The sequence below is a fragment of the Pseudochaenichthys georgianus genome, chromosome 11, assembly GCF_902827115.2.
Source record: "Pseudochaenichthys georgianus chromosome 11, fPseGeo1.2, whole genome shotgun sequence".
Lineage (NCBI taxonomy): Eukaryota > Metazoa > Chordata > Actinopteri > Perciformes > Channichthyidae > Pseudochaenichthys > Pseudochaenichthys georgianus.
This window is the reverse complement of record NC_047513.1, coordinates 26,675,047-26,696,798: the sequence shown is the minus strand read 5'-3', so window position 1 is coordinate 26,696,798 and position 21,752 is coordinate 26,675,047. Positions and strand designations below refer to the sequence as shown.

The 21,752-nt window shown below is 42.2% G+C and overlaps 1 protein-coding gene across 1 annotated transcript in view; it reads left to right on the top strand.

Moving 5' to 3' along the window:
* angpt2b (angiopoietin 2b) overlaps positions 1–20,898 on the top strand; it is a 32,917-nt gene extending 12,019 nt beyond the window's left edge. The window contains exons 2-9 of the mRNA XM_034093993.1: positions 4,920–5,075; positions 5,759–5,880; positions 8,198–8,430; positions 8,753–8,877; positions 11,777–11,878; positions 16,157–16,323; positions 18,972–19,102; positions 19,414–20,898. Of these exons, the coding sequence (XP_033949884.1) occupies positions 4,920–5,075; positions 5,759–5,880; positions 8,198–8,430; positions 8,753–8,877; positions 11,777–11,878; positions 16,157–16,323; positions 18,972–19,102; positions 19,414–19,574 (1,197 nt within the window). The 3' untranslated portion in view covers positions 19,575–20,898. The remainder of the gene's footprint in view (positions 1–4,919; positions 5,076–5,758; positions 5,881–8,197; positions 8,431–8,752; positions 8,878–11,776; positions 11,879–16,156; positions 16,324–18,971; positions 19,103–19,413) is intronic.
* Positions 20,899–21,752: the final 854 nt, after the last annotated feature.

Here is a 21,752-nt window from a genome sequence, read left to right as displayed (position 1 = left end):
CCTAAAGGAATACCCTTTCCGTCCAATGTGAAATGCTGCGGAGTTTTGTGAAATGCTGTAGTGTTTTGTGAAATGCTGTAGTGTTTTATGAAATGCTGTGGTGTTTTGTGAAATGCTGTAGTGTTTTATGAAATGCTGTGGTGTTTTGTGAAATGCTGTAGTGTTTTGTGAAATGCTGCGGAGTTTTCTGAAATGCTGTAGTGTTTTGTGAAATGCTGTAGTGTTTTGTGAAATGCTGCGGAGTTTTCTGAAATGCTGTAGTGTTTTCTGAAATGCTGCGGAGTTTTCTGAAATGCTGTAGTGTTTTGTGAAATGCTGTGGTGTTTTCTGAAATGGTGTGGTGTCTTGCACTTCAGGGCCACCGTAATTTTGCCCCCTTCTCCACCAATTTATTTTGTCTGGAGCCGCAAAACATATTTGATAGCTTGATAGCTTATAAAGTTGTATATATTGTTATATCATAGACAAAAACTACAGTTTTTTTGCATTTATTATTTATTACATTATAGAAAACTGTTTACCTCTAATAATAAACAAAGAACTCTTATAAGGAGAATTGAAAAAAATACACAGGCCTACTTTAAAATAAATGAAACACAGCACTTGGGGAGTCCTCTGCACATTTGAAGAACATTAATATAATTAAAATGAGCCCACTTTGAAATAAATAAAACATAGCTGCACCCTAAAAATAGTTAACTGATTGAATTATGACTGAAGATCGTCAGCTGTCTTCCTCTTCCGTGTTTCTCCTCGATACGTAAAGGCTGCAGCACCTTTCACAACTTAGGTTTGTTTGAGACAAGCAAGACCTGCGCAGACCTGCGCAGTTGCGATCAACGTCTTGCTAGTGCGTTGCATGATGGTTAGTCATTTTGTCCGACTTGCTCTGGAGGCTCGCCCACATGAGACTTTGAAATCTCGCGGGACAAAGACGCCCGCAGCCTTGAGAGCGAGGCGAGGCGAGTTGGCGCAGTTGCTCTCCACAAGCTGCGGAAGCGAAATGCTTGATGGGAAACGGCTCGCTGGTATCTCGAGCTGAGCGCTCATTGGTGGTTTTTACCACGTGCTGCTGATGAAACTCTCCAATTGGCTGGCAAAAGTTTGTTGTTGTTTTGTGTCAGTTTTACGTCGCCACATCCATTCCCATTTTTCATCATTGTTCCACAATGTTTATCATCATGAAATTAATATCTATATATTTTATACTATACTGCTTACCGTTTTCATACTTTATATATCTTAGCATATTCATACACACTGTTCATACTGCTCACAGGCTGATATCTAGTGTATTCATACACACTGTTCATACTGCTCACAGGCTGATATCTAGTGTATTCACACACACTGTTCATACTGCTCACAGGCTGATATCTAGTGTATTCACACACACTGTTCATACTGCTCACAGGCTGATATCTAGTGTATTCACACACACTGTTCATACTGCTCACAGGCTGATATCTAGTGTATTCATACCCCACTGTTCATACTGCTCACAGGCTGATATCTAGTGTATTCATACCCCACTGTTTATTCATCATTCAATTCATTCTATATGTTATTCTGTAGATTGTGTACATTACTTTCCACTTCACTGCTTGTTGCACCTGGTTAGAAGCTAAACTGCATTTCGTTGTCTCAGTACCTGTAATATGTGCAATAACAATAAAGTTTCTCTTTAAGTTAAACCAAATCACTCAAATAAAATCTATTGTAATGTAATGATTTGGTTTAACCTTATTTATTGAATACATCATTTAAAATGGCAAGATTAAATCAAATTACATCCATTTTGTACACATCATAAAGCTTAAAGTGGCAGCTAAAGAATTAACACAGCAGCAGGTCTGTTCAATTCATGCTCATGAAGCTTCATGTGTGCGGATCTGAAGGACTGATCATTTGTAGCCTGTCACCTATCAGTTTGCAAACATTAAGAGGGAGGAGCATTTCTAATTATGGAACCCAGTCACTGGTGTGGTTCCTCATCATGACTGAATTAACAAACCTATATAAAGCAATGGAGATCACCTTTGTCTACAGTGGGTAAAATGGAATTTGTGGTGCTTACACTGCGTGATGGACAGGGAGACATCACTGTAAGAGTCTCACAAGACATTTCCCAAAGACTACAAAATGGTGAGTAAACAACTAAATTGCATTCCAACAATCTGGATATGATTTTAAATGATGTAAATTATTTTTCAGATAACAGTTTAGCAGCTGCACTTATGCAGCAAGCAAGGGCTGCAACAAATGCACAAGGTAATCTATCATTTAAATCAAAAATGGTATTGTCTTTTAATGCAAATCAAACAAATGACATATTCATGTTTATTGTAAACAAATATTTAATTTTCTCTCAATCACAGTCCCTTTAGATCATGTCATTCTCCATACAATACATGTGGGATTTCTATTGCATCCACTTCATCTGCAACGAAAAACGCCAACGCAATTTCCGCCATTGCAAACCCAGCCAGTCAAGCCGACTCCGAGTCCGAGCTGTCCGACTTAAGACGAGCATTTTGACACCTCCCCCGGCTGCGATCGGCTACTCTCGTCTACTTTCGAGGCGAGCCGCAATGTGTCTCAAACAAGCCTAATGACTTCTTCTGCGAGGATTTATAAAAGCAGCTGGAATCCCTTAAGTTGCTATTGGATAAAAAAAGTTAGGAAACGCCCCTATAGGAAACGCCTCTATAGGAAACGCCTCCTTGCTGCGGTCTGCAGCCAGACCCATCTCCATTTTTGCCGCTCTTGGACTACGGGGATGTTGTGTACATGAACGCCTCAGCTCACTCCCTTCATCTGCTGGATGCTGTTTCCCATGGGGCTCTGAGGTTCATAACCAACTGTAAACCCCTCACACACCATCGCACGCTGTACGCTTTAGTCAACTGGACATCATTATCAATGCGCAGGTCACTGCACTGGTACAAACTCATCTATACCGCTATGCTTGGACTGCTGCACTCTACATATCACACAAACAGTACAGCTACAGTATAGACTACGATCTCAAAATTACATCACTCTGTCCGTCCCCTCAGTACGCACGGTGCTTGGGAAAAAAGCCATATCGTACTCTGCCCCCTCGACCTGGAACACACTTCAGCAGGAACTTAAGCTGACCAGTTCGATACCCATCACGGATTTTAAACTCATTTAAAAAAAGCTGGAGAAGTCATCTGAGGGTGTTTGCACCTGCTATATCTGACTACTGTATATGGATTTCAATGACTACTTTTTTTACGGTGTTGTATTTTAGTGTAGCCTCTGTGTTTAGTGTCCTGTCTGCCTGTAACTTTGTGTGGTAGTGTTATCACTGAACAGGTCTCTCTTGAAAATGAGACCTTGTGTCTCAATGAGATCTACACCTGTATAAATAAAGGCTAAATTAAAAAAATTCAAACGTGCAACAAAATATAAATAGTCCTACAAATATTTGTATTTTTGTCTAAGCTCAAGGGAGCCAGAGTGGAGGGCTTAAAGAGCCACATGCGGCTCGAGAGCCGCGGGTTGCCGACCCCTGCCAATTAAGATGTCAACTCATATCATTTGCTCAGCAATGATCACTAGTCCCTCCTAGAGACAATTAGATGCTACATCCCAAATGTGTATCTGGCTGAATAGTGCAACATCTGACATAACTGCAATTAATGCAACTGGCAGTGGATGATGCCAGTTGCAAAGACCTCTGAATTGAGCTCAATCACACAAGGGCTTTGAAAGGGACACTTTGGACGGACGGATGATAGCGGCTTCAAAACATGAGGCTGTTAATGATGAAGAGATCTTCATTTTGATTCTTCTTTTGAAATTGACTCTAATGTGCTTGGTAATCTCTTCAAAACCTTCTTATGGAAAGATTCTTTCTAATGTCTCAGTTGTCCTTAAGTAGCACAATGTGAGGGATTGGATTTACAGAGCAAGACAGAGGAAGTATGAGAGAGTTTAAAGAAAGAGGGAAATCCAAGCAAGATAGACAGAGTAAGAGAAAGAGAGAGAACGGTTATTAGCAGGAAAACAATTTAATTGCAGTTATTTCTGTATGTGCACACTTGGATCAGTATTGTTGCACTGCATAATATATTGAAAAAAGCCCTCTCCTGTGGTAATGTATCATTATAATCCAATTTCTCTCTGAAATGTAAATCTGCTTGGGAAAAAACCCCAAAACAATCATAGTCTCATTTGAATCAATTTCAATGTTTTGAATAGCACTCATTATCTCAATAGTACTGAATGCTTTCTCCTTTGAGTCGTAATTGTCCAGTATTGTGGTTAAACGAGTTAAGTCTGATCTTTTCTCCCCACAAAAGAGTCATAAATATTAATGTTCTTCGGTTCGATATTATACTCTGCTTTACTGCAAGGCACAAGCCATTGCTTGTTAAAAGCCAAACAAAGTTTCATCGTTCATAGCAGGGAAAGACACACTTGTCTTACAGATGCCGTTTGCTCAAACTGACCACATTCATAAGAAACTATATATTGGAGCAAGATGGATGGCATCATTTTTACCCTTTCTCCAACTTATGAGGGGTGTGAACATCTGTTCTCTGTCTGACTTAGTGATTGACTACAGAGTGTAGGCGACTATCCCTGAAGTCATGCACAGCTATGGTGAATATCATTACTCTTTTTTTATGATGGTATTTGCCTGAGGTAGCCCTGCAGATGGATCGATGGTTGGCGAGACACTGCCCTGAAGGTACTCTATTCCACGACTGCATCACAGCACCTGAAAAGATCGAGGTGAAAAATACCTCTTTAAGGTTGCTTCTTTCAGAATGCATCAAGCTGTCAGTGATCGTATCACCTACTAAAATATGATTATCACCTCAATGAAACTAGAGGATCAGACATGCTGTATAATATTCTCAAAGTCTGCCTTTTTCTCCGTACAGCTGGAGAACTTCATCCAGGAGAATGTGCGCTCTGGGATGGAGGAAATGAAAAGAACTGCGGTACACACACAGACAGCTGCCATGCTGGAAATGGGAACCAATCTTCTCAGCCAATCAGCGGAGCAGACCCGCAAACTGACAGACGTTGAGACCCAGGTGAGACCATCAGGAAGCGTTTGAGTGAGGCCGAGGCCACTTGTCTGCAGCCAATCCCCAAGCAACCGTGGGGGTCACAGCCATGCAAACAACGAATGATGTCACTTCAGAAACACTTGGAGAATAGCTAATTAAATGTAAATCAGATATAACCCTCTGAGAAGCCATGCCCGAATGTGGAGGCGACGCTTTAAAGCAGCTGGTATTTGGTTCTACCAGCTCTGATTGACACAATGAGTTGAGCTCGGCGTCTGACAAGCCAATTAAAACATAAAACTCAGCAGCACAACACAGATGTGTCTTCAATCATGCCACGGAGCTGTTATTACAGATTGAGCTGTTCTGGTCCCAATGCTTTCTTTTACTCTTATCAAAGTCGATGTGAATCTGCAACCTGAACAAATATCTAAGCTGCTTTGTTCCAAGTTTTTGTTTCATCTGAAACTTCAAAAACATGTCACAGGTGCATGTGAGATAATTCTTGCCCAAGTTTTAATTAAAAGATCAAAGAACCGGGCATTACGAGCCTTGTGTTGTGCTGCGCGACAATGTTTATCCCAGAGGGGGCTTTTTATGAATTCAGCTGTTGGGCAGTCTTCACGAACCCCCCCCTCCTTCAATCAGTATCCATTCTTGAATACTGCTCATAATATGATAATTCTTCTTCTTTTATCAAACCATAGGTGTTAAATCAGACTAGTCGCCTGGAGATCCAGCTGCTTGAGTACTCGCTCTTCACTAACCGGCTGGAGAAACATATTCTCCTTCAGACTCAGGAGATCTCACGCCTCAGTGATAAAAACAGGTGAGCAAATAACCTCCGAGTTTATCCAGGAATGTATACTTTTAAGTTCTGCACGACTTCGCTTTTTTAGGGGACTCATATTCAGATCCATTACTTTAAGTGGTATTTCACAAGGCCCTTATTTTCTCAATTTGGACATCACAAGGTCCTGTTTTCACTCATTTCTGCGGTCATATTTGCTTTCCACTTCCCAGAAAATCACCTATCAGTCAAGATCTGTTCTGACCGTAATGTTTTTTTCCTCATATTTTCTGTGTGGCGTTGGTACAGTAACTGTAGGTGGCACCATTTTCTTTGCTCTTGGAGATCTTTTCCTAAGGGAAGAAAATATATAGGGTTGCAAAATATAAAGCGCGTATTATAATGTATATACATATTGGTTCTTTTCATGCAATAACAGGAAAATGTGCCCATGTTGAATGATTCTGAAAAGCAGGGCACTCGATGATAATGTATTGTGAATGGGTCAGCATGTGTCAGACAGTGAGTATATGGCATGTTAAGAGGGGTTTCCCATTCTTCTCTTTAGGAACAAAAAGTCAGGTTAGGGCCATCAGAGGTTAAGGACAGGCTGCTCGGCGGTTTGGAAGAGAGTGGTTGTTTTCTCTCTTTGCATTTGATTGTTTATCATTCCGTCTATCCGTACCAAGTGTGAGCGGGAGATCACAGCGCCCCGGCTCCAACACCTGTTACACATCTGCTGGGGCTCGGCCCTGCTCTGCCCTTTTGGCCCTCGCCCTTCAAGTCGATGACACGGCTCTGACATGCAAATAGATGAATACATCTTCTCCCGGGTAAACTCTGTGATGGGAGTCATGACATTAGAAGGGTCATCGTCAATTTGCAGCCAGGCAGCTGTGGAATAGAAGTGAACCGCTGTGGGGGGGGTTATTGCTGCTGATGCTTGAGGGCATGGAGCCAGTTTTTTAACTGCTGCCAACTAAAAAGAGCACAGAGACATATTTGTTTTCATTGGCATTACATGTCAAATACTATAGGCAGGACGTTTAACATTTTGCAGAGAGAGGATAAGAGCAGGCTAATAGCAATATACTGTATATTACAATACAAATAAATAGCACAAGATCATAATCATGACAATCTAATTGTCCAGGATGAAATGTGATCCAAAATACCATGTTTGTTCTTTCAAACCCTCTTACTGTTTTAACATTTATGTGCTGGTTTACCGCCACGCTCGTAGCTCAAAGTACACATACAGTAATGGAGAACCATTTGTTAGCTGGCTTTGCCACTTTGTATGAGTTCCCCCACAAAGCAAATATGAAATGAGAGCGATGTTAAAAATGATTTGGATTGATACAGTTTCCTTCCAGGCCACATTCGGAGTCGGTGCTTAGTGGGAGATTAAGGTTACACGTTGGCTCCGTGTGCACAGCGCTGAAACATAGCTTGTTCAATCTGGGTGGTTGATTGTTTCAATAAATAACTGCTGCACAGTCGTCAGTCAAAGCCATAAAGATCAGGCTGCAGCGATTTATGATCTTCATTTGGAGCTGGGGGTGTGGCACTTGTGCAGAGAGACACACACACGTAGACACACACAGTCAGAGTGTTGCTTCATGGCTGTGATGGAGAGGCTTAGCCAACAGCCAACCATCTGTGGATGCTGCTGCAGTACAGGTGTTGATAGGGTGTTCACCCGATGAGACTGCTGCGCTGATGTCTATTCGTCATCATCATGTAAATGTGCAAGTGTGTTCAACCTCTGCTGAGATTCTTCCCCCTGCATCTCCTGCCGTCAATATGCATTATAACACTTGATATGATGTCATGTCATCAGATGTTTTATTTTCTCACGAGCCAGTGAAGTACCACTGTAGTAAATCAGGATTCTAAAAAAATGAAATAATAAAATACTAAAGAAAAGATTTTTTTTTTGTTCAGGTATTAAAGCGTTACCACCAAGTGCTCGTAAAATGAGTGGCATGTCCACGTGAATGTTCATAAAGGGTTTGTGAATAATGGTCGAATTCTTACCAATTCATATTAAAAAGTATTTGTTCCTTGAAATGGCGATCCAAAGGGTTGTGCAATGTCACTAGACCTCCAATTAGTAGTTAGCTCAAATTCAGTTTTGTACTACATTCAGCCACTTTGAAAAAAAGTGGCAAAGTGTACACAGACTGGCGGGACCTTGGTTAATGCAGAAACACATGGACGGCTACATAAACTTTAGGCCTCAGTAAAAGTGGAACTATCCGACATTTTATTGAAAAGTGTATTTGTTGCTCCTTTTTCATATTGCTTGGTTTTATATCGATGTTCAGGTGTTTTTACGTTTTGTCTCTGGTAGTTTTCTGGAACAGAGGCTCTTGGCGTTGGAGGCTCGGTACGGGAGGGAGCTGCAGGGCCTACACAGCGAAAAGCAGCAGCTTCAGGAGCTTCTGGAGAGGCAGAGTGGATTGGTCAGTCAGCTGCAGGGTGAACTGAGCAGCTCCACGCTCAACAGCAGCTCACTTCAGAGGCAGCAGGCCGTGCTCACAGACACTGTGCAGCAGCTGCTGGCCATGGTCAACCACTGCAATGGTGAGACTCTGGGGCTCTCTTTGTAAGAGCAGGATGTACTGCCAACATCTGTAATAACAAACAAAAGAGGTGCAAAAGATACTGACTAATAGTATCAATAAACACTGGTGTAATTTAGGCAAACAAGAGATCTACACTATTTCAATTGATAAGCATGGGATTTGGCTAGCTTGAAAATCAAATCCCAGACACATGCATGAACCACCGACATCAGACTAAAGCCAGAGCTTAATAGTACAAGAGAACTCACATATGGGGTTGGGATTTGTGTTCAAATCCCATAAGGTTGCCATCTGTAAATAAATGCCTTCATGTTTTCCAGAAATCTCCAATGCTCCCAAGGAGGAGCTGCTTAGTTTCAGGGACTGTGCTGAGATCCTGCGGTCTGGAGTAACAGAGAGTGGAATATACAGCATACGCCTCGCTAACTCCACACAGACTGTCAAGGTACTGAAGCTCTAAAGGTCCTTGCAAATATCATCTAACTGACTGTGACAAGAGCGTTTTTTTTAACAGACATTTTACCCATTTGTTGTTCAGTATGTAGCACTGTGATCCTGTTTTGTTGCCCAGTCTGAGTGTTGAAAATCCCTCGCAGACTGCATAATGACATTCAAAGGGCTTATCATTACTTTTCCGCCCACAGTAAACACTGGACGGACAAACTAGCCTGATGTAATGGTAATTTGCAGGGTCTTTTGGGAGAGGGGTTGATGGAAATACCATGCTAAAATAATAAGCAACAGAAGCACTGTGCCCTGCAGGCTTCATGGTGTGTGCTGCTGAATGCAAAGTCAGAAAAGCTTCGAGGTACCTCGGCTGACCTGAAATAGCTAGCCATTGCTAACTCAACCAAAGCATGGAGCAGCAGGCTAGCTATGGCTACGATCTTCACTCTCAGAGCTTCCCCAGAAAAAGAGAGACAGCAGTGAAACAGCGTTCTGTTATTTATTACTTTCACTCTAGTTTGCTAGTTTTTAGTCTCTTACAGCCTCTGTTTTCCCCTGTTCTTCCTTTTCATTTCCTGTGGGTAAGGCAGCCAGGTGTTCGGCGCTGGTGCCATGTGTTTCCTGCCAACTGTTGCCAACGTACGTTTCCACTGATGCGAGTTAGTTCTTCCCAAATCATTGCTGCTTTCAATCTATGCCATCTTATTCGTACGTGGATGGCAATCTGCGTGGCTGCGTACAACTGGGGCATTTACAAATTACGAGATACAAAGTGTGGAATTCAGATTTGGCTTTGAGACACTGTTATCCGTCCATCTATGTAACTTCTATGTAATCACCAAGGTTGTAAATAGTAATGGTGTTTACAAACCAGATAATTAATAGCTTGGAACAGCTTCTCTCATAACTTTGTTGTGCATGTTTTTAAAAACACCATATGCACAGGACTCTTAGCATGAATGCTTCTTTCTCAACACAGATTGTGAATAAACGATTGTGTCGCCTGAAAGCCCCTTTGAATAATCACCACAACATAATCTTTTTTTTTAAATCATAATACCGCTTAAATTGTCTGGATATTAACATTTTATTCAAATAGATGTGGACTTATACGACTCCTTGCGGCTTAATAATAAAGGAATTTGGAGATTTAAATCTGTATCTGGGCTGAATCATAAAAACAATAAAATCATCACACTAAGGACAAAAATAATATATTTCAAAAATCTGTTGTTGTATTCAGTGAGATGCTTTTAAGGCCAGAACATCGGCTTTACTCCAGAGGATAATCACAGCATATTGCCAGTCTGCTCTATTTTCAGAGGTAAAAGACCAGAGTGCCTTTTAACCTTGTATTAGCTTTCCTATTCTGGGAAAGTGCTGGAAACTCTCATTTCATTTCGAGCAGAACATAGCCAGTTGTCGAAAAAGAGAGAGCCCTTGGGATGCTGTCCACATACCAGCATCCAAACAGCCAGACTGTGAGGACTGATAGGTCAGGGTGGTATGGTGAGCAGCATTCAAAAGAACTGGCAAACTCTGTATTTAACCACATTGCAGGTTGTTTACGTTGTGTCAGAAATGTCACGACAGTATCTGCAATTTCAGGTGCCAACATTGCAGAGACATGCAAATAAGGTGCCTAAGAAAACTGTCAAAGCCCTGCAGCCTTGACGTATGCACACTGAATGTACTTTAGCACGAGTTAGCACATTGAGAAGGATCTAATCTTACCACCCACGGGAGAAATTCACCATTCATTCAATCACGATTCCCAAAGGAAGCTGGAATATGTCCAGTCGAACACCTTGAATTTGTAAAACAAGTCCCTTAACAAGTCTACATTTCAAATGCTGTCCCCAGACGAATGAGTGTAATCCATTCCTGTTTGTCCTCCCAAACATATCTACGTATGGCAGAATGTGCAGCCAAGTAAGAAAGAAAACAGTGTGTGTAACTAAAAACGCAGGTGCCTCTTCCTCAACCCCCACTCGAGGGGATGAGAGGCTGATATGTTGATTTTCCTTCCCACCTGGGTCGTATCATTGCGTGACACCCTGAAATGTTGGGTCCCCCCACCTCGCCCAATTCCTGAGGACTCCAAGGCATACTTCAAACAGCAGTGCGTTTAAGTGCGTTTTATGTTTTAATGCAATTTCTTGCCACTTTTTCTCATGTAAACCACTCCAGAACTAATCTCAGTTTATTGACATCAAGTAGACATCAAGGAGAAATAGTTGAAACAGAAAAAGCTTTCATAGTAAAATATGTTCAAATTTGGTACCAATAATATATTAATCCCAAATGTTATTTTATGATTTATATTATACCTTCATTTACGGATTATTATCATGTTAAACCGTTGCTTTAATATTTGATAAATGGACACATTCCGAGCTTACTTAAAGTATTAGTTTCAAACAAAGTAAACCTCTGTCCATCTTTGAATAAAAATGGTTCAAAGCAACATGAATTAATGTGGTTATATTAACAATGAATCAAATGTCAAAGGATCATGCGTCGTGAAAGGGCTCATTTATGGTGATGAAGGGTGAATAGAATTTCTCCTATTTGACTAATTTGGTTTTACGTATGTTTATGTTTGTTTCGGTTCATCAAGTTTGTGTCCTAAAAAAACACTTTATGGACCCACAATACACCTCGGGCTCAGCACCCAACACCTGTAAGAGACTAGCTGGTTAACACATGCTACCAGCTAGCATTAGAAGCTAAAGAGCCATAGTTTTCTCTCCGCAGCTGTCGAAACATGGAATTGCAGGTGGCTTGAAACACAACTCCAATTGAGTTAATATAATAATAAGACACATTCTTCGGCTAAGTTGATTGTACAACCTAAACCCAAAAGGGCTTTTTATGATTTGCCTTTATTTGAACAGGTGTTCTGTGACATGAAGACCAGAGGCGGCGGCTGGACGGTGCTACAGCATCGGAGGAACGGATCCGTAAACTTCCATCGTGGGTGGAGAGATTACAAAATGGTGAGTCCAGTAGAGTTATGGTCCGAGCGAGTGCATCAATATCCTTATGGGTAGCATGGATCAGCACTGTGGGACTGGACAGGAGGTTCCAATAATCGTCTGTGGGTGATTTGGCACGGCGAGGCGTGGGATACCGGCGAGCCTGTGATCCCGGGCGACCTGCGGTTGTTGTATTTGGCCGGCCTTGTGTTCCCCCTGTGTTATTGCACCTGTTCTCATTCCCGCTCCGTGTCAAACTCCCACATCGCCAAATACACATGCGCATGCACAAACACACACGCATGTCATGCTGTCCAATGACCAGCAACGTTAGCACGTACTGGATAGAGTGACATCATAAACAAGAGTCGACAAAGTTGTTACAGCTCTCTAGCTAAATCAAGCATGTTTCAACACCTCTGGCTTTAGTCTTTGTTCGGACTGTTTGAGATCATCCTGTTCCCCATCACAAAGTATACTCAATAGAATCAATATGTTGTTGCACAATAGAAACACATTTACTTGGAAGCCTTTGTACTGTTTAATTAGACACAGAACACAACAGTGAGGCTGGTTTTAAGGATTGAGCTAGCACTTATTACTTGCCACTCGTGCCAGCAAATCAACTGCCAGATTTGAACTAGAATCCAGAGAGGACTGTGACTGAAACCAGAAGGAGAGACACAAAATAACTCTTTCAAGAACAATATTTTTACAAGTGCATGATACACATTTGTGTCCAGTTGGGGCGTGGGAGCACAGGGGCCCTGAAGATGGCTATAACGTACTGAAATGCTTCCCCGCCTCGGCCCCATGTCCTCGGAGACCGTGGTGTGTGTTGATCAATTGTTGCTTCCAGGCCTTGCTGTTCAAATGAGAAATGCTCCGAGTGTACTCACTCTTACTAAACACCATGAACAGTTTGACAGCTGGAGAAAGTGACTTAGAAATCAGGATAAAGTGTACTTCTGTCAGACTGAACAAAGAATGATTCATATCTGCAAATGTCGGGTTTATTTACACTTTTGCCTTGAAAACGTGATTAGTCTTAATGGTATGCTTATCGAGTCATTTGGCCTAATGACACGGTGAATCCACCTCTCACATTTGCTTGCGTCAGTCAAAAGAAGACACTTTTACCTGACAGCCTTATGTGAGATTCATTAGCAACAGCCACATTTCTTGCCACCTATTGAGCCGTCTCTTTGTATAGAATGCTGCATTTTATTATCGTTTCCCTCGAGTGACGGCATCTGTTCCCGCGGTGAAAGGATTTCTGTCAAAGCCTTCTCACCCGCGTGGCTCACTGTATCTGTTTTCATTTAACGCTGCAGCAAAATCATGTTCTGATTACTGGGCCTTCAACCTGTTGACATCATTTAAACATTGCCACGCTGCTCAGAGTTAAGGTTATGACACTTCTCTTTCATATATCGGTTTCTTTATAACCTGCCTCCGTATACATGTATAAACGGTTGAAACATTAATAGGAGAAGCTACCAGAATTGCTTCAATGCTCAGCCCTGAACTCTGCTAGAGGAATGAACACCATTGCTGAATAGATGTTTAGATGATGGTGGTATAGTGCGTTCCATCATATAAGAAGAAAATGTACCATAGAAATATTTCAGGCGAGGGGAATGTGGGAGGACGTAACTGACATACAATAAAGATTTCTATGGATTCATATCCCCTATTACTTACTACAACATAACGTTAAAATAGTACAAGAAACCTAGGACTTGAAATAAAACACAATTTATTTAAAAAACGAAAAATCTGAAATTATACAAATGAAAAAATGGTGTAACTGTGCCACTGACGGGTATTCTAGTCGAGTTCAAAGTTAATCTCTATTTCACATTTAGGGATAGACCTGTAACTTCTACCTGTATCAGCAAGATGACCTAAATGAGTCATTATTTTAATGATCATATTAACAAGTGACATGTGGAATTATAATTGCTATGTATTAGTGTTGCACGGTGTACCGATAATTGAAAGGTACCGCGATACCCTGCCGTTAAAAACGTTACGATTCCTCCGTTTCATTAGTATCGGTACTTTAAGAATGACGAGGGAAAGTACTCCGGTGAGAAAGCGCCGTTTTAATAAAAGCCGTGTGTGTTTAGCGCTCTGCTTCCACTCCCTGCACTGCAGCCGTGCCTGCAGTCCCTCCCCTCTCAAGCACGCTCTAAGTCCCTCCCCTCTCTCGTGCACGCGCTAGCTGCCAGAGCATGTGAGAAAACGAGAAGCATGGCTGCAAGTGGGAGTGCAACTGCCGCTGCGCCTCGGCTTGTTGACAAAAAAGACGCCAGAAGCGAAAAACAAAAAAGTTGTTTATAGATGATGCTTAATTGTATTTAATACAAATTCTAGTCATTTATTTAATTTATTGTTCTCATTGTTTAAAAGTTTGTGTTATGGTTCTGGTGTGAAATAAAGCACAATAATTACATTTAAAGGTCCCATGTCATGGCCATTTCCACTGATCATAATTCCATTGTTGAGGTCTACTAGAATAGATTTATACTGTGCAATTTTCCAAACTCACATTGGTTTCGCATACAGCATCTCTGTAAAGTATGTGGATTCACTCTCTCTACTAGACGGCTCGTTGCAGCTCTTGCCCCCCCCTCCCTGTGAGCCCAGTGTGCTCCGATTGGTCGGGAGCAGTCGGGACGTTGTGAATCGCGCTAAACTCCGTGGAGGTGTGATTTCCTTGTTTAGCGAGACACAGCGAAACACAGCCAAACTCACCCTGAGCACACACAAAGTCACAGCCGAAGTAAAAACAATAAGTGTGGCTTGATATTGAGTAAGAAAAAGGTTGATAAACGCTGTGAGAATGGGTCTGCAGAGAGAATTTCGCCGCGATCCCAACTGTCTGTTATCAGCCTGCAGCCAGGGAGGAGAGATCAGCAGAGCTGCGTGTGTGTGAGGAAGTCCGTGGATTGGTCAATTTGGACCAATCAGCGGGGGCTTAACGTAACGGCTCCACGGATTGGTCCATTTCGTTCCGGGGACCACATGACATCATGATGTACCCGGAAGAATCAAATGGACAATGACGTATCTCCAACGAGGCGTTTTGGGGAGATATTTTCAGTTTTAGAGTTTTACTCGCTACAGGGTGTACTTTGAGGGTTTTGACTCTGCACACTGTTTACATGCAGACAAACCTTCATAACACACGAGGGGGCGGGTACTAACCGGAAAAGCATGACATGTCACCTTTAAGACTGTTTCCCTTTTTTTAAGAAAAGTATCGAAAAAGAATCGGAATCGCAATTCTTGACTCCGTATCGGTATGGAAACCAAAATGTTGGTATCGTGACAACACTAATGTATATGCTATGCTATTGTATGGTGTTGGTGACAAGTTGCTGTTTGCGTCATCAGATCATTAAAACCTTAAGATATCAGATACAATCAAAATAGATCCTATTAACAGCTTTCTCTCTTAGTTGGATGTGCGACCAAAGTACATGTGAGATAAGGTTAGAATTCATTTGAATATCACATGCTGATGAAACTAACTTCTGTACAGCTGCATTATGAATTTCAGATACGCACGGTCACGCAAGGGCATTTTTAAATATACAAAACTTCTCCAAAAACGTTGCTATCTGAAAGAAAAATGTTTTGTCAGTGTATACAAAATGTTTTGTCAGTGTATACTTTTTCTCTAGTTTGGCTTACTCACAAAAACAGCAAAAGAAAGAAAGGGGCCTTTAACAGTGGTGAGAGGATTCGTTTTTTGGGCACAGAGAGATAGGGTTTTGTTGATCGAGAAAGTGAAATCATTAAATCCTCATCTTTTATCAAACTGTTTATTCACCCAATAAGACATCTATCGAAGCATCTGTAATCGTTTGGTTTCACGTTCCTGTGTTTCAAGTATCATAGCATAACATTCCCTCCTAGTATTCCCTATGTCCTGCACTATTCCTTCTCCACCAGTAATGATTTAGTGTGGTTTCACACAAACGAAAACGTGTGTTCATGTCCCAGCTTTGCAGTTCAAACTAACAGTGGATGCGGCAACAACGTCATTGCTTTTATAACTCTAAGTGTTGCAGACACAATTTGAGCTTTGATAGGATATTAAGGGAAATTAAAGTCTCAATCGACCGTACCGTTGCTTTGGGAGTGGAGTATTTCACTTCATAAACTCAGTGGACTGTCTCAAGTCATCACATTAGCTCCAAAAACACTTGGCAGGATGCTGGTCAAATCCCCCCCTTTGTTTGGATATGTTCTTGGTTCATTGTTTCTCCGTCTTTGTGTCTAATCCAGGGCTTTGGAGAGCCGTCTGGGGAGCACTGGCTGGGCAATGATATCATCCACACGCTGACCAGCTCCCAGGAATACAGTCTGCACGTCCAGCTGAAAGACAGAGAGGGGAACGAAGCTTTCTCAAATTACGATCGCTTCCACATAGATGGAGAGGACAACAACTACAGGTAAGACGCTTTTAAATCCTTACTGAACGTCCAGATTCCATTCTGGCTTGTATTCGTGCCATGCTCTAATTAGAAATTCACTTTTAATAATCAAACCATGCAATTATGAAACAGCTGATGACAAACTGCTCCACTACTCAGGTCTCCAATTAAATGATTTTACTTTGTTAGAAATCAGACATGAATGGGACTATAATGAAGGTGGCTAATTTCAGTAAATTGTAAGGGTTTCTATTGTGTGTGGCGTAAATGCAATGCAGCATTCATTTGTTCCGCTCTGGGTGTAGGACTCTTAAAAATAGCGACAGATTAGAAACCGTTATCAACAGTTCAAACTCTTCTTTATTTTCCCTCCACTTTGTTACCCGAGCACTGAAGTTAAAGAACCACTTGGACCGTCTTTAAGAATGTCATTCAAAATGATGACCTCAGAGGAGGGCCACTTGCGTCTGCCTCCATGTTTCCTCTGCCATCACGTTGCCCCTGAACATCCCCGAGGGGAGCCACCTCCACTGGAGTATAACAGTAACGCCCCCCGTCAGGAGCTGACGACTCAAAGCAAGCTCCTAAACCCTGCAATTACTAACAAGATTATGTGAGGGCTTAAGCCTTGCAAAACAGACGGAACTAAAACAAAACTTAAACAGTTCCGTTTAGATTTCATAGTAATTCCCAGGCATTGTTTTGTCGAGAGATTGACGCTGTGAGAGATGAACAATCATAATCATGTGGGAGTATGCTTTCCAACATCCCTAAAAGTGCAGTGAATTGCATTTGCCTTCAGTTTGTTCCACATAATTAGCGCAATGAAATGGAATGTTTCACAATGTTGCTGCAGGCTACTCTGTGTGGGGCGAAGCACCTGAATGGATATAATCACCTCTGTAGCCTGCTAGCTCTGAGATCATGTTTTCTGTAACTAGTTCAATATGCACCAGCTTTACTAGCATGCTCGAGACCCTGGCTTCGTTTCAGGGGTTATATTAAAACTCCCAAGCTGAGGCTGTGAAGCTCGTCAGCCAAAGCAATCCTCCTCCTCAGCTTCATCCAGCGCGTTCCCTCGAGCAATATTGAGGTCTTCACCTAGAAGTCAGCAACATTATTCATACATTAATCATCAGCATGACAGACCGCTTTCCCCTTTCAAGTAGCCACGAACAGCCAGTCTTAGTCACACCGAGGGTGAGTATTCCTTTGAATGCAACAGTATATTGGTCATTACAGGATACAATAACAAATTGAAAAGACAGTCACCTTGAAAAGGATTAGCGGGTGGTTTGCGGTGTTGGTGGAATAGCTGAACTAATGCATCTGGAAGACATGGCTAGTGTAAAACTTTTGCTTTTTGTAGAAAGAGCTGTCACGTTCAACAGCCATCCAATAGGCTTTCCTGTAGCCTGTGGTTGCAATCCTGTCTAATTTGGTCGTTTTTAATTTCCTCCACATCACCGATTCATCGTGACGGGGAAAGTGAACTCATCTAACAAAAATATCCCCTCGCTTCAACTCGGCCTCTCTGCAATTCCATCATTACTCTCGTCCCAAGCACGGCCGTTTCCAACTCCCGTCTTGCTGCGCGTCATGATGCGATGCCCTGCCCTGTGAACTTACACATTCAAGAGGAGGATTCTTCATGTAGTCATCGCAGACAGCGTGCCCCGGGCTACAGAGGGGGGGGGGGGTCACAGAACTCAGGGGAAAGTCTGCTTCTAACGAGACAGAATGACAGGGCAGAGGAGAGGCCAGACAGCAGGACTGACCTCCTCATCCGACCCTCTCCAAAGCAGTCCTGACACACACACACACACACACACACACACACACACACACACACACACACACACACACACACACACACACACACACACACACACACACACACACACACACATACTCCATTGCTCGGGAGTCGGGCCGCTGCATGAACATAATTGAGGGAATCAATTTAACTTGCACAGAGATTTGTTTCAGACCGTTGGTGTTGTTTCACAAAGCACAGCATGGAGGAGAAATAATGAGAAGCTATTTAAGTGGCTTTTTGTATTGATGTGCCAACAATGGAAAGCTAGGGGAGATGGTACCTTGTGTGGTGCACACATACTACACAGGTTGTGATCACCTACAGTGGTTTACAGGTGCTTTTAAGGACGTCGTTCTTTGATTATTTATTATTCAATTGTTCATCTTTGATAAGATGTGTACAGGCTTTTCTTGTTTTGTTCCTTCTGCAGCCACAGCTCGTCACAGACTTTAAATGACAAGGTGGTGGGGAGAAAGAGACGAGCGCTGGGTGTTGCCCTACTTAAAATGCTGTCTCCCTTGCCAAAATAAAACCGTAACGTCAGGTTTGCCCAGAGGCTTTCAAAAGTTAGAGAAAGAGTGTCGAATGAAAAGTGAATTTCAAACTCTCTCAAACAGCAACTCAAACCAAAGAAAGCATGACTCCCTCCCTAGTATACTTCTCTGGTGTCACGTCGTGTTAAGCAATCATAGATGTTATTGTGCTGTGTAAACTTGACATTATTAAATGATTTTCTTTTTTGGGCTGTGTCCACTCACTGCCAAGGAGCTTCCACAGCTTTAAATAATCAATACAAGTGCCTCCGGCGGAGCTTTTCCCTCAAATGATGTGCTCTTCCAAACCGCAGCCTTCACGCCGAGGGCTTCAGTGGCACAGCGGGTCGGACCAGCAGCCTCACCCACACCGGCACCCCGTTCAGCACCAAGGACAGAGACAATGACCGCTGCACCTGCAAGTGCTCGCAGCTCGCGTCCGGAGGTACCCTCAATCTGTCTCTCCTTACAACACTTCTTGTTAAACATTTCTATCCACCCCCTTGTAAAGGTCCCGAAGAGCATTTCATGTTCCCTCAGCGCCAATATAAAGTTACTGCTTGACTACATTTGGGTTTTTCATTTCATGAGCTCAAATGTAATTAATTCAGACTTTTTTTTCCTTGAACTCTGTGCCACTCTCTCTCTCTCTCTCTCTCTCTCTCTCTCTCTCTCTCTCTCTCTCTCTCTCTCTCTCTCTCTCTCTCTCTCTCTCTCTCTCTCTCTCTCTCTCTCTCTCTCTCTCCCTCCCCTCAGGTTGGTGGTTTGAGGCGTGCGGTCCGTCCAACCTGAATGGCATTTATTACCCAAGCTCCTCCAGTGTGGTTCGCTACAACGGCATCAAGTGGTACTATTGGAAAGGTCCAAATCTGATGACTACCATGACAACCATGATGGTGCGCCCAGCAAACTTCTGACAGACGTGGCGTTTGCAGGATGCAGATACATGAAGTGAATGTTGCCTCCGATGACTAACAAGAAAAATATCCAGGAAATTGTATTTTTGGGAGGAAATTTGACTCGGACTGTCGGTGGTTTCAGCTTCTGGACATCTTGAAAAGAGGCTCTAAGCCTTTGTCTTGGGCCATGTGCGGACACTCGGCATATGACTGGTTGTAATGAATTCATTACAGATACATTCAACCAACTATTTTTATTCACAAGGTTTCCAAGGCTATATTTCAATAGGGATTGTGCAGCTGGAAGAGGAAATGATGTTTGCTATAAATGAGAAAAACAGAACTTATCGCATCAAATGATGCAGTTAATTATGATCAGTTATAAAAATGAAATGAACAATTAATCGAAAAACCTTTAGAGACACTTTAACACATATCTATTTTTATATTTTCAAGTATGAAAACCTTTGTTGTGTGTGTGTCTGTTTGCTGTAAACAACTGCAATAAATCAAGACAAAACCGTGTATATACACTACAATATACTCTTCTGTAATGTTTTATTCCGGCACTAAATGCTTTATTAATTGGAGTCTTTGTACTTGTGATGTAATATTAAATGATAACTGTATTCTAGTCGCATTATAAGACTGTCAGTGCTTGTTGAAAACTGCAGCCGTGCACAATAACGTAAGATAACCTACAGTGCCTTTAATGGTTTATCACTTTCAATAAAACAATACCATAAAGAACAACAACAACAATAGCATGCTTTGCCCTTTGCTGCCTCCTCCAAAGGGGTTTACAGAATATAATATCTCCAACTATGTCCTGGCACACCTCTCATAAAACTTTATTTGTGAGGGATTTCACTGATAAAAGTACATTATGCACTTTCACTGGTGGGGTTTACTTTCAAAAATGAAAGATTGCAATGGGAACAAAACTGAACATTTACTTACTTTAAAATCACATGTAATCTGTGGTGCCTATAATCCACAGTGCCAGGAGCTTGTTGCCATGTAAGCTACATACACTTCAACAAGTCCCACATGCTGGACTCAGGAAGTCAAGATGCCAGCCATCACCGTGATGAATCATCCAATAACACTGGTCCCTGCGGTACCCATCAGAAAGCAGACGGGGTTCTCCTCGTACTAACTTTGACAACACACGTCGCCTGTCTCCGTCGGCAACGACTGCTAATTGTTCTGCGTCATTCTCTAAAATACAGACAGACATTGCACTCACACATCTCATCTGCTTCGCTTAATGCAGTCTCCAAGTGTGATTCATGGACTGCAGACATTAGACATTGAGTATGATGAAGTCAGGGGTGCTTAAGAAGGAAACTTAAAAATGAATGAGATATTTTTTAACAAATAAATTGCTTGAATAAATAACTTTTCTGTGTGTCTTCACTGAGTCTGAAGGGCTTAGTAACGCCTAACTGCCTTTGATGTAATACTCGGACAGGAAATATGTAGGAGCCGCTGAAGACAGTAAAACCACTCAAAGGGATAACAGCCCTGCTACTGCCTGACCATAGCTCAAATGTGAGCGCCTAGAAATATATGATGCAATCATGATGGAATCTGGGAGGAAACTACCACTATCATGACGAGGGGATGCATTGCCAGCAGATATGGATGTTCAAAGCAAAGGTCGTGACTGTAGACCTGACCCACGTAACGTGCCGTACAAGCAGAACCACACACAAACACGCCCCGCTCGCGTGCAGCGACCCCATTGCTAAACAAGTTTATTACGACCTCCAACGGCTGGACAGGCGATAGATCACAGCGGGGGAGGCCGGGGGTGAATCCATCACAGAGACTTTAATAAAGACCACTTGATTTGGCCTGCTGGCTCAACAGATCAAATGGTTGTGTTCAGGTCCAGTGAAGCAGACCGGAGTCTGGGTCGCATTGCTTCTCGACTTGTCGCTGTCCCTGTTTATTAGGCGGGTTATTGTTGTTATAGGCAGAGGGACACAGAGATGCAGTAGTCACTTTAGAACTGTGTTATTGTGTTGTCAATATGTATGACAATCTGTTGGTGTACAAGTGGTGGAATTAGGTTTATAGAAATGAAGATTGTCTAAAGTTACAACTAGAGATTTTACTTTCATCTCTATTAGTTCTAAGCGCACAGTGTAAACAGGTTTACAATCTAATAATGAAGCTCCCATTTGGCTG